This window comes from Stegostoma tigrinum, chromosome 5, assembly GCF_030684315.1.
Source record: "Stegostoma tigrinum isolate sSteTig4 chromosome 5, sSteTig4.hap1, whole genome shotgun sequence".
In the NCBI taxonomy this organism is placed as follows: Eukaryota; Metazoa; Chordata; class Chondrichthyes; order Orectolobiformes; family Stegostomatidae; genus Stegostoma; species Stegostoma tigrinum.
In genome coordinates this window covers 98,326,148-98,339,231 of record NC_081358.1, presented here as the reverse complement: position 1 = coordinate 98,339,231, position 13,084 = coordinate 98,326,148, and the positions used below count along the sequence as shown (strand labels likewise).

Below are 13,084 nucleotides of genomic sequence, written 5' to 3'. Positions count from 1 at the left end.
TAGATTGGGAGAGCAAGAGGCAAACAGACAGAGAGAGCGAACGAGAGAAAGAAGTACCCGTTCACAGATCTTCTCAAGTCAGAAGCTGGTCTGTTCTCAGCAGACCAAAATTCAGTTTAAACCTGAAAAAAACTGGTTAGCTTTCATGCAGCAATTGTGGAAGCTGTGACTTTTAAATCAATATATCAGAAACATTTTCCAAGTAAATGAACCACCCTGTAATTCCTGCAAACCAGTGGAAGCACCCAGAGAAAGAATCTGAACAAGGGATCTGGCTAACCAATGAAGGCCCAATTTAACAGTTGAACCAGAAAGCAAAGACCATTGATCTGTCCTGCAAGTCTTTCTGCCTCTGCCAGTAATCTACTTTCCCTATTTGTGTGGGTCAAGGGTAGAACATAAGGGGATTAGAGTTTTAATTGGTAGTGTTCCAAGCCAATGGTTTTTTTTAAAAATCTATTTACCTGTAGTTATAGTCTAATTACTTGTACTAAGTAGCAATTCTTGTTCAGTACAGAATCCTGATCTGTGCTTCCTATCAACCTGGATCTGAAATTCAGGTAAATTATAAAATACTGTGTACTTTTTAAAACAACTTTTGCGATGACTCCAGAAGTAGCGGAGCTGGATTTTACCAGTATACTTAGAAAGAACAATACAGCACAGGAACAGGCCCTTTGGCCCTCCAAGTTTGCACTGATACATTTTTGCCCTTCCATACTGAAACTGTCTTCATTTACAGGATCCTCTATTCCCTTCCTTTTTGTCCAGTGCTTCTTGAATGCTGCTCTTGTGTCGGCTTCCACCACCTCCTCTGGCAGCACGTTCCAAGATCTCACCACTCTTTCTACCTCACACATCTCATTTAAATGCTCCACCCCCATCTGGAACCTGTGCCCCCTAATTGACCCCTCCACATTGGGAAAAAGCTTCATACTTTCCACTCTATCGGTGCCATTCACAACCTTATAAACTTCTATCAGATCGTGCCTCAACCTCCTGCATAGCAATAAAAACAAGCCAGTCTATCCAACCTTTCTTCATAGCTAAAATGCCCCTTACCAAGCAACATCCTGGTAAACCTTTTCTGCACCCTCTCGAAAGCTTCTCTCCCCTTCTGGTAGTGTGGTGACCAGAACTGTGCACAATTTATTTTGTATTCATTCTCTTCTGTTTACTCCCTACCACACCCACCTCCCTGATTTCTGCATGTAAACTGACATTTTCCCCAGTCACCATCAGTTCTGAGGAAGGGTCACCAGACCCAAAACGTTAACTCTGTTTTCTCCTTCACGGATGCTGCCAGACCTGCTGAGCTTTTCCAACAAGTTTGTTTTTGTTCCTGATTTACAGCATCAGCAGCTCTTTTGGTTCTTGTTTCAATTAAACACATATTTTTGTATCTTCCTTTGTGAAAGCAGAACTAATAACATCCCCAAAATGTTGGTGAACAGGATCTACTCAGAGAGGAAGTGAAATAAATTGGGATGAGAAGTGGAAATGGTGTTGGGGAAACGGATGGGACGTAAAGCCAATATATCCCCAGAACTCTATAATCCACATCTGTGTATGCTCAAGAAAGTGTACCTAATGGATACTTTAGTGGTTATCTTTCAAGATTCTACTGATTTGGGAAGTTTCTATGACTATTTAAAAAGTAGCAGAGAGAAAATAGATAATTATAGACTGGTTAACCTGATATTGATAGAGCCCATTATCAAAGATTTAATAGCAGAGCACTTAGAAAACAATGACAGGATTAGACAGAATCAGCATGGACGGACTAAAGGGAAATCATGCTTAAAATATCTACTGGAATTTTGAAAGAATGTAACAAGGAGTGAAATGAAAAGGGAAAGCCAGCGGATGTGTTCAACTCGGACATCCAGAAGGTTTTCAAAAAGGTTCAACATAAGAGATGAACTTGCAAAATTAAAGCACACTGGTGTGAGATAGTTACTGATATGGATAGAAAACTGGTTGGAGACTCAAAAGAGTAGGAACAAATGGGTCCTTTACTGAGTGGCAGGCAGTGATCAGTGGGATATTACAGGGATCGGTGCTTGGACCCCAACATTTCACAATATTTATTAATGATTTAGATGAGAGAGCTAAATGTAATATTTCCAAATGTGCAGGTGACACAAAGTGAGCTATGAGGAGGATGCAGAGATGCTTCAGTGTGGTTTGAACAAGTTGAGTGAACGAGCAAACGGAAGGCAGGTGAAGTACAACGTAGACAAAGGTGAGATTAAGTGGCAAAAGACTGGGAAAATGGGACGCTCAACAAGGCCTAGATAGTCTTCGAACGCCAGTCACTTTAAGTAAATATGAAGATGCAGCAAGAGGTGAAGGAGGCATATGGCAAGTAGGCTTTAATGGCCACAGGATTTCAGTGATGTCATGTTGCAATTGTATAGGGTCTTGCTGAGACCATATCTGGAATAGCGTGTGCAATTTTGGTCTTGTTATCTGAGGAAGGGGTTCTGGTTATCGAAGGAATGCAGCAAAAGTTGAACAGACTGATTCCTGGGATGGCAAGACTGACATATGAAGAGAGGCTGGATCAGTTTAGGATTATATTCACCCCGGCTCAGAAGAATTAGAGGAGTATTTTACAGGAACCTATAAAATTCTAACAGGGACAGACAGTGTAAGCAGAGGAAAGATATTCCTGATGACTGGAGAGTCCAGAACCAATGGCCACTGTTTAAGGATACATGGTAAGTGACTTAGGACTGAGATAAGGAGAGATATTTTTGCACCCAGAGTGATGAACCCATGGAATTCTCTGCGACAGTAAGCAGTTGAAGCCAAATTGATGAATGCTTTCAAGAAGGAATAGATATAGTTTCAGGCTAAAGGGATCAAGGTTATAGAGAGAAAGTGGAGGAGGGTATTTAGGTGGACGGTCAGGCATGATCATATTGAATGGCAGAGAAGACTCGAAGGGCCAAATAGAAAATAAGAGCAGGAATAAGCTAGGTTTCTAAGTAACAATTAATTTGCACATAACAACAGTAGCTCCTACAAATAAGCGTTGTGCAGAATGAGAAAGAAACATTACCACAGCACTGGAGATAACACTGCTCCTCTTGAAAATATTAACAATTATCAACTTCTCCAAAGACCCAGAATTTCCAATAAATTCAGTTCTGATGATCTCGTTAGATGGTGTTGGGGGCAATGAGGAGGATTTGAGGTGAGTGCCATTATGTTGCTTAATATATGCGCAATAGATCAATATTTAGGAATGGGAATTAACTACAGCAGCAAAAATAAACACAGCTGGTGTTAAGTCAGCATTAGACACTAAATTCACGTACTCTGCAACCTTCCTGTATAAGTCTCAACACCTGCACAAACAGATTCCACATATTCAGGAAAAACTACACCACGGGGGGGGGGGGGGGGGGGGGGGGGGGGTGGGGGGGGGTGGGGGGGGGGGGGTGTTGAAGGAGGAGGATGCCCTAGAGTTACTATCGCTGGACTGTTAATTACGGGATCCATGCATTTGGGGACACATGTCCAAATCCAGCCATGATGGATGGTGGAATTTGCATTCAATAATCTGGAATTAAAAGTCTAATGCTGAACATGACTCCATCGCCAATTGTCAGAAAAACCCATTTGGTTCACTAATGTCCTTTAGGGAAAGAAACTGCCATCCTTACCTGGTCTGGACTACATGCAAACCCAGACCTAGGACTGGGCAATAAATGCTTGCTAGCCAATGGCGCCCTCGTTCTGTTAATGAGTAAAGGAAAAAAAAATAGGCAGAAGTGATATCGGTGCCATTTCTTCATTAAAATTATATCCACAGCACCAAAAATAATGGCAATAACTGCCACATTTTGTAGCTGTTGAGTTAGTACAATTAAAAGTTGAATGGGAAAAGAAATAATAAAGGCATTCTAGCTAGAAATCATGAAACCCAAAGCATCCGTAGAAGTGTGATGTTGACAGCAAGAAAGTCAGAAGAACAAGGATTGCAGAACGAATCATCCCCAGTCCTGAGTATATCCTTTCAGTTAGAAGGTCAAACGTTTTAAAGATAGCAGTACAATAGTACACAGTTGATGAGGGGGTATTGTCCTGGGAGCTCTGAACACCAACTGTGGACCACATGAGATTTAGAAATTGTAAATCAAATATTGGCATGGAAGCCTCCTGCTACTACCACTTATCACTCTGCCTCAGCATAGGAAACTATTCTTCCATGATAAATATCACTTAGAAAAACTAATGAACAGCTGCAGTACTGAACGGTAATTTTGGTGGGAACCTTACATCTTCAAAAATGCTTTGATAGTGCTACTACTGGCCAAGCTTGTAGACACCTGAAGAATATATCTGCCATACTGAGTTTGCAGCAGACGATAAGAAAACAAACACAAGGGAAAAACAGACAACCCTTAGAAACTTGAGAAATATTTATTTTTACATCTGTAACAGTGCATAATTTATATTTAGGCAGCATCTGATGACACTCAAGCGCAGACAACTAAGCAAATGTGCTAATCTGGAAACATGGGCAAGCACAATTTCAGACCTGCACTGAGCTGTATAAGCAGAAAATGAGGAGCAGAGTCCGTTCCCTCTCCCCACCCTACCCAAAGCCCTCTCACTCACAGGACCCATCCTTGAACCTCCTCCAATGCATCCCCACATCCCACCTCTCCGGGACCTATTCCCACCAACCGCTCTCCAGCTACACATCCAATTCACAGCCACATCTTATTAAACCCAAACCCACTTACGTGTAGGTGTGCAAATTTAAATGATGCTTCGTGTGCATACACCGGTGTCAGTAAATGCAGCTACTTAGTATACTGTGCTAATATAATCATTTGTTCAACATGTCTTAATATGATTCATTAATGAGCAGCATGGTGGCTCAGTGGTTAGCACTGCTGCCTCACAGCGCCAGGGACCTTGCTTCAATTCCACCACCGGGCGACTGCCTGAGTAGAGTTTGCACTTTCTCCCTGTGTCTGAGTGGGTTTCCTCCGGTTGCTCTGGTTTCTTCCCACAGTCCAAAGACATGCAGACTAGGTGGATTGGCCATGCTGAATTGCATGTAGTATTCAGGAATGTGTAGATTAGGTAGGTTATAGGGGGTTGGGTCTGGGTGGGATGCTCCAAGGGTCAGTGTGGATTCGTTGGGCCGAAGGGCCTGTTTCCACAGTGTAGGGATTCTATGATCTATGACCTCTTACATGACAAGTGACTATCTGAAATGAATTCACCCTTACTGACAAATTTGTAGATCATTAGTATTTCACATCAAGGTTAAATAGCTGAAAATTCTTTCTGGGTACACCATTACCTGCTTTCCTGAAATGATAACTAGTTCCCTTTGGAGATGTAATACACAAACAGTTGAACAGTTCAAAACTTACCCAATCTGGTCTGTCACTCTGATCAGTGTGTCGCAGATTTGGTTCAAGAGGGGGTACAGAATAATCCTTCACTGGTGTAGTGAACTCAACAGGTCCTGTCCCTGGCAGAGGTAGCTTTAATAAGGGATAACTATAACAAAATCAAAGCAAAACAAAAATTAAGTAAACATAGTCCAGAAATGTGTAACAGCACTTCAGTATTATTTTCCCCTCATCTATACAAATATTGTATTGCCAAAATATTAACTGACCTCCTGCAAGGTATTCATAATACTTGATGCCTTCCAATGTCCAATCCCTACAGTACAAACACAAAACATCTATCTGGGCATTGCATGAGGACTGAAAATCTTGATAACCCTGTATTTCACCTATTTTTTTTTAAAACGTTGTGTAATATTGAGAAGCAGTTACAACAACTCTTTCATTTCTGATCCAAAAATGCTCTGCCTTAAATAGTGACACAGCAAATGACTTAAAAGGTCGCTGACAAGTATCTTGTTAAGCATTGCAAAATAATGATTTTTCTTCCAGCCCCAATTCAGAGATACGGTAACATTTTTCACTTTTGTGCAAAACTGTACTGAACCATATAATCACCATTCCAAAATAAAATTATATTATTGAAATATATTCAGTTGGCTACAAATGTAAATCATTACAATAAAAGCCTGTAAAGTACTGAAAATTAAGCAAAATTAATGGTATATTCTGTATTTACAAACAAGAATTTTATTTCTAATTCAAACAATTCTGTCTCCTGCAACAATCAATCACTCTGTACATACTGTTCAAAATGCTATCTGTAGATATTACCCAAACTGGTAAATGAAAAATCTGTACATCCTAATCCAACATAATTAGGAGGATTTTATGTTGTCTGCAAGGCAACTGACACAGAGGTCCATTGTGAAGATACAAATGAGTCAATAAAATAACAACTTGACAACAATTTCCCTGAATGTAACATCCTTAAGAACAAAGAACAAAGAAAATTACAGTACAGTAACAGGCCCTTCGGCCCTCCAAGCCTGCGCTGATCCAGATCCTCTGTCTAAACCTTTCATCTACTTTCTAAGGATGTGTAGTATTCCTTTGTTCCCTGCCCATCCATGTATCTGTCCAGATACATCTTAAAAGACACTATCATGTCTGCATCTACCACCTCCGCTGGCAACATATTCCAGGCACCCACCACCCTCTGCGTAAAGAACTTTCTACACATATCTCCTATAAACATTCCTCCTCTCACTTTGAACTCATGACCCCTAATAATTGAGACCCCAACTCTGAGAAAAAGCTTCTTGATATCCATCTTGTCTATACCCCTCATTCTCTGCACCCTCTCCAAAGCATCCACATCCTTTTGGTAATGTGGCAACCCGAACTGTATGCAGTACTCTAAATGTGGCCGAACCAAAGTCTTCTACAACTGTAACATGACCTGCCAACTCTTGTACTCAATACCCCTTCCGATGAAGGAAAGCATGCCGTATGCCTTCTTGACCACTCTAGAGAGCTGTGTTGCCACCTTCAGGGAACAATGGATCTGAACAACCAGATCTCTCTATACATCAATTTTACCCAGGCCTTTTCCATTTACTGTATAGTTCGCTCTTGAATTAGATCTTCCAAAGTGCATCACCTCGCATTTGCTCGGATTGAACTTCATCTGCCATTTATCTGCCCAACTCTCCAGTCTATCTATATTCTGCTGTAATCTCTGACAGTCCCCTTCACTATCTACAACCCCGCCAATCTTCGTGTCATCTGCAAACTTGCTAATCAGGCCACCTATGTCTTCCTCCAAATCATTTACATATATCACAAACAACAGTGGTCCCAGCACAGATCCCTGTGGAACACCACTGGTCACAGGTCTCCAATTAGAGAAACCGCCTTCCACTACTACTGTCTCCTGTTGCCTACCCAGTTTTTTTTATCCATCTGGCTAGCACACTCTGGACCCCATGTGACTTCACTTTCTCTATCAGCCTGCTACGGGGAGCCTTATCAAATGCCTTACTGAAGTCCACGTATATGACATCTCCAGCCTTTCCCTCAATCAATCAACTTTGTCAGGTCTTCAAAGAATTCTATTAAGTTGATAAGGCATGACCTTCCCTGCACAAAACCATGTTGTCTACCAGTGAAAAGCCCATTTTCTTCCAAAAGGGAATAGAGCCTATCCCTCAGTATCTTTTCCAGGCAAACTGGCCCATCCCATTCCCTAGAAACTTCAAACTAAGTGTGATACTGAAGCAAAGAAGATGATTTTAGGACAGACAACCAAATGCTTGGTCAAGGAGGCAAAGTTTAAGAGGCATCTGAAAAAGAGAGGCCCAAAGATTTAGGAAGGGAGATCGGACCTTTAATTTGGAAGGTTTTGATACTAACAATGTAATCATCAAAACTAAGCACGAAAGTGATAATCATCATCACTTAGTAAGCTTCTCTTCTGTCTTGGCCCACTAATCATAATCTCCTTGTTCATCTACACCTTTAATACCTTTCACCATCTCCACCTATCTTTCATCAACCTCAGGGTGTCTTCAGCATAAGTATCACATTTTTCGAGCTGCTAACAGTTTTGATGAAGTGTCACCAAACTTGAAATATTAACTCTGCTTTCTTCCCACAGGGTAGGCGAGGGCCTAGTGTTAATATTGCAGGACTATTAATCTAGAAACCCAGGAAATATCCTGGGGACCTTGGTTCAAATCCTGCCATAGCAGATGATGGAATTTGAAGTCAATAAAAAAAGTCTGGGGTTGACAGTCTAATGATGACAATGAGATCACTGTCAATCATTAGTGAACGAGATAGGTTTTGCCAGTAATTTCCGTAAAATAAGGATGTGCAAGAGCAAGTATTGAAAAAGCAGACAGGTAACAGGAGAATTGAGGAAAGTTTCAGAGTGAGGTCAAGGTGTGATCTGAAAGCAGGACAACAAATAATAATCACACATTATTGGACTGGACAACAGAATCTAGGAGTGAACATACAGGTAATAAGTGAACAGAACTTGATGAATACTTGAAAAGCAGGGTTTTGGATGAGCTCAAGATTATGTTGGTTGAAGATTTGAGATCAACTTGGACAGCATTTAAGCAGAGTTACTCAAAAAATGAAGGAACAGCTTGAAACAAAGATAAATAAACTAAATAATTAAAGCAAAGAGTTACTTATTACAATGTTGACTGTTGAGACAGAATGGAAGGAATAAAGATTGTATCAGTGATAACGTCAGCTTTTGTGCTCCTGAGATGCTGCTGGGCCCGCTGTGTTCATCCAGCCTCACATTTTATTATCAGGAATAAAGATTGAACAGGTTTCATTTTAAGATTCACTGCATCATGTGACTAAGCTAACAAAATTTTCTTTTTCTTGAAATGGCAAATGGTTTTGTAAATCAATTTCAGTCAAAGTACTGAAAGGAATCAGTCGGTGTATATTAACATTTTAATGTATTCACATTTTCTATTTGCATAAGCAACTTAAAAAGCCTCTTCTGCATATTCAATTAATAAATACATGGTGCATTTTAACCTCTGTTGAAAAATGTGCTGTGAGGCCTTCATGAAGAACAAATATTTGAATTAGTTAGCATCTTTTTTAAAATTACAGCTCAGATTGTTAGCAAGCACAAAGTGAAAAAACGGCCATGTCACTCAGTAGATGGAGAAAATATCAGAAAGTGAATGATTGCAGAAATAAGAAATTAAGTTCCAGACAAAATCTTGATTCTATCCCAAAGCAATAATCCAGAATTATACATGATACATAGTAATTAAAGGTCAGTCATACCGAATGCAGGTTTTGGTACCTGCACAAGAGGTGGCAGCAAATACAAAGTTATTTACATTTTTCAGGCTCTTTGGCTTCATAAACAATTCCTACAATCACAAAGTTCAATGAAACTCCTCTTTTTGAAGGCATACATTTGGGAAACAGTTCAAACTAAGCACCTTTTTTTTGATTCAAAAAGACCTAATTTGTGTCACCAATTTATATAATGAACTGTATCAAAAAAGGTAGAACATGAATACAGTCATACTAAGACTCTTCTTGGGACACCTTCAGCATATTCAAGTTATCAAACCTTGATTTTCTTGTTCTACGGTGACCAATATTACCAAGTGATTTGCTAGGTCTAGTTAAAATGAATTTTATTCACATAAATAAATTAGCTCTACATAACTAAGAGAAAAGCAAAACAGTGCAGATGCTGGAAACTGGAAATAAACAGAATGCTGGAGAAGCTCAGTAGATCAAGCAGAATTCAGTTTATCTCTCCACAGATTAAGTCCACTGCTTTTTGGCATTTAGATGAATAATCTCAAATGTGAATACAGGGAAGTGTGGTTAGTAAATTTGCAGATGACACCAAAATTGGTGGCGTGGTGGACAATAATGGTTAGCTCAGAGTTCCACAGGATCTTGATCAAATGGGCCAATGGGCCGAGGAGCAGCAGATGGAGTTCTATGAATTTAGGAAAATGTGAGGTGTTGCATTTTGATGGACAAATCAGGGCAGCACTTATACACTTAAGGAGAAGATCCTGGGGAGTGATGTCAAACAAGCAGACCATGGAGCACAGGTTCATACTTCCTTGAAAGTGGAGTCCTAAGTAGATAGGGTAGTGAAGGTGGCATTTGGTACACTTGCCTTCATTGCTCAGTGTACGGAGCATCGGAATTCAGAGGTCATGTAGAGAACATTGGTCAGGCCACTTTTGGAATACTGCGCCCAATTCTGGTCTCCTTGCTGTTAAACTTGAAAGTGTTCAGAAAAGATTTACCAGGATGTTGCCAGGGTTGGAGGTTTTGATCTAGAGGGTGACAGTGAACAGGCTAGTAATATTTTCCATGAAGCAGTGGAGGCTGAGGGATGACCTTAAAGAAGTTTATAAAATCATGGGGAGCATAGATAGGGTGAGTAGACAAGATCTTTTCCCCAGGGTAGGGGAATCCAAAACTGGAGGGCATAGGTTTAAGGTGAGGGGGGGAAAATTTAAAAGGGACCTGAGGGGCAACATTTTCATGCAGAGGGTGCTGCGTGTATAGAATTTGCCAGAGGAAGTGGTGCAAGCCGGCATAAATACATTTAAAAGCCATCTGGAGAGCTATATGAATAGGAGTGGTTTAGAAGGTTTACGGGCCAAATGCTGGCAAATTGAACTAGATTAATTTAGGATATTTGGTCGGCATGGATGAGTCGGATTGAAGGGTCAGTTTTCATGCTGTATATCTCTGTGAGTCTATGACTCTAATGCTGAGAACAGTATAACTCTTCTGAAACACAGTGCCAGTGACACCCATAGCTCATACAAAACAAAAAAAGAGTTTGTTGCAATGGCCTTTAGAATAGTTCTCAGACAACTTGTTGTTTGTAAGAAACATTGATCAGAACAACGTTTCCGACTGTTAAAAGAACATTTTGAGAGACCTGAACTCTAAAAACTTTATCACATATTTCACTGTTTATATAGGCCAAAATTTGAAGAAATCGATTGGAATTTCTGTTTAGCAATGCGTGCTGGGCAAGCTTAAAACTGTTTTTTAAATAAATAAATGCAACTGATGGAAATTTTCAAGCAGCACTTAAAAAAGTGAAGTTAATATTATGCCAGCCACTAGTCAGTTTGGCTCAGCTAACAGTCTCCACTTCAAACAACTGCTGGTGCGTGCAATATTTCTGTTCATGAGCAAATATTCGAAGGTAACACAATAGTATGGCATTGTTGCATTATTAGAGATGTCAATGTTTAATATTTATGTATCAAACAATTAAATGCCTGCTGACACCAACATTACAATGATAAATTCCAACTGCACGTACTTAATTCCATCATTTTCAAGACTGCAGAAGCACTTGTCTCATTGGAATTTATCATTGCAATATAAAGCCGATTTATTTTTAAAAAGTAAAAAGCTACTTTGTTTGAATGGTCTCTCAAGGATATATTTTTTATTTTTACATTTTTATGTTTTTTGAAAAATGATTATTTAAACTTGATTCAAACAGCCGTTCAGTGGACGTTAATAATCTCACGGCACTGATCAAGGCAGCAAGTTACGTGGCCTCATCAGCATTACAAAGGGCAGTTCATGGCATACTGTTAATATCACTGGGCTAGCATCTGGAGGCCCTGGATAAAGGTCTGAAGGCATGGGCCAAAGGTCACCTTGTCAGCTACTAGATTTAAAATTAATTAAACTAGAATATATAGCTACTCTCAGTGACCATGACATCTATGACTGAATGTGAGAAAAATCCACTGAGTTCACCAATGTCCTTCTTTTTGGGAAGGGAATCAGCCATTTTGTCCGACCTACATGAGACTCCAAACCCACAGCAATGCTGTTAGCCCTCTTCAATTCACTACTTGATAGACGCTTTCAATCTATGTTCAAGTTAAAATACCCCATTAATACTACTCTGCCTTTGCTACTAATTTCTGCCTAAATTCTCTATTTAAACAATTTAGCACTCAGAGATGCTACCAAGGGCTCTCCACACAACACCTATTCGTGTTAGATAGTGACTCAGTGATAAGCACTGCTGCCTCATAGTGCCAGGGGCCTGGGCTTGATTCCAGCCTCAGGCAACCGTTTGTGTGTGGAGTTTACACATTCTCCCCATGTCTGCAGGAGTTTTGTCCAGGTGCTCTGGCTTCCTTCTACAATCCAAAAGGTGTGCAGGTTAGATGGACCGCTATGCCCACAGCATCTACAGTCAGGAGCTATAGCAATGTCGTAGGGGGTGGGTCTCAGAAGGTCAGTTTGGTTTTGATGAGCCAAATGGCCTGCTTCCGCACTATAGGGACTCTATGATTCTAAATCCTTTATAATTCCTCAGTTCCACCCATAAAGTCTCCAGTGAAAGCTTTCCCTCATTACATGCTTCCTCACGAATGATTCGCAAGGCTAGTCCATTCCCTCTGCCAACTCCCTATCCATCCTGTAAACATTATACCTGGTGCATTCAGTTTCTAGACCATCCTGTAGCTATGCCTCAGTAATGACGACTACATCATAATCTCCAATTTAAATGTGTGCCTGCAACTCATTTAGTTTATTCCTTATACTCTATTTAGAGAGCTCCTATTTAGATCATACACTCTAACCTGCCCCTTAGCAGTGATGCTTTATTCACCTGTTTATAAGTTTTTCCTCTGGTGTAATCAGCACATTCCTTGTAGTTTTGCCATTACCTGCCATATCTGAAGTAGGATTTCTGACTGTTTCTTTACTCTGCCCTGTTAATTGTTTTTGAAACTTACTGACTTCCTTGACACATGTCCCCACAAGCCAAAGTTTCTCATAGTAACGGTTCATATTTTGCAAATATACAGCACAGGAGCCATTCAGTTGAATGCATTCAAGCTGGTTAATTAAGGTAGTCCACATTGGTTTATAACTAACAGAGTCATACCCTTCCTATAATGTAATGAGCAAAACTGTATACAGTACTCCAGCTGTGGGTTATCCACACTTTATGCAGTACCAGCATAACCCTCTTGCTCTTTATTCTACATTTGGCTAATAAAAGGAAACATTCTGTTTGCCTTCTTAACAGGTTATCTGCCATGCCTCACTCATCAACTGGACATATGGCAATGCACTCTGAACTGTCCAACACATTGCGGACTTCTCAAAAAATTCTGAGTCACTCTACA

General features: G+C 40.2%; 1 protein-coding gene across 9 annotated transcripts in view; it reads right to left on the bottom strand.

Annotated features, from left to right (window-relative positions):
• Window positions 1-13,084, bottom strand: part of scap (SREBF chaperone) — a 120,315-nt gene that overhangs the window by 73,449 nt on the left and 33,782 nt on the right. For all 9 annotated transcript variants that reach the window (XM_048529072.2, XM_048529068.2, XM_059646168.1 and 6 more), the window contains one exon: window positions 5,403-5,532. In XM_048529072.2, coding sequence (XP_048385029.1) covers window positions 5,403-5,532 — 130 coding nt within the window. The remainder of the gene's footprint in view (window positions 1-5,402; window positions 5,533-13,084) is intronic.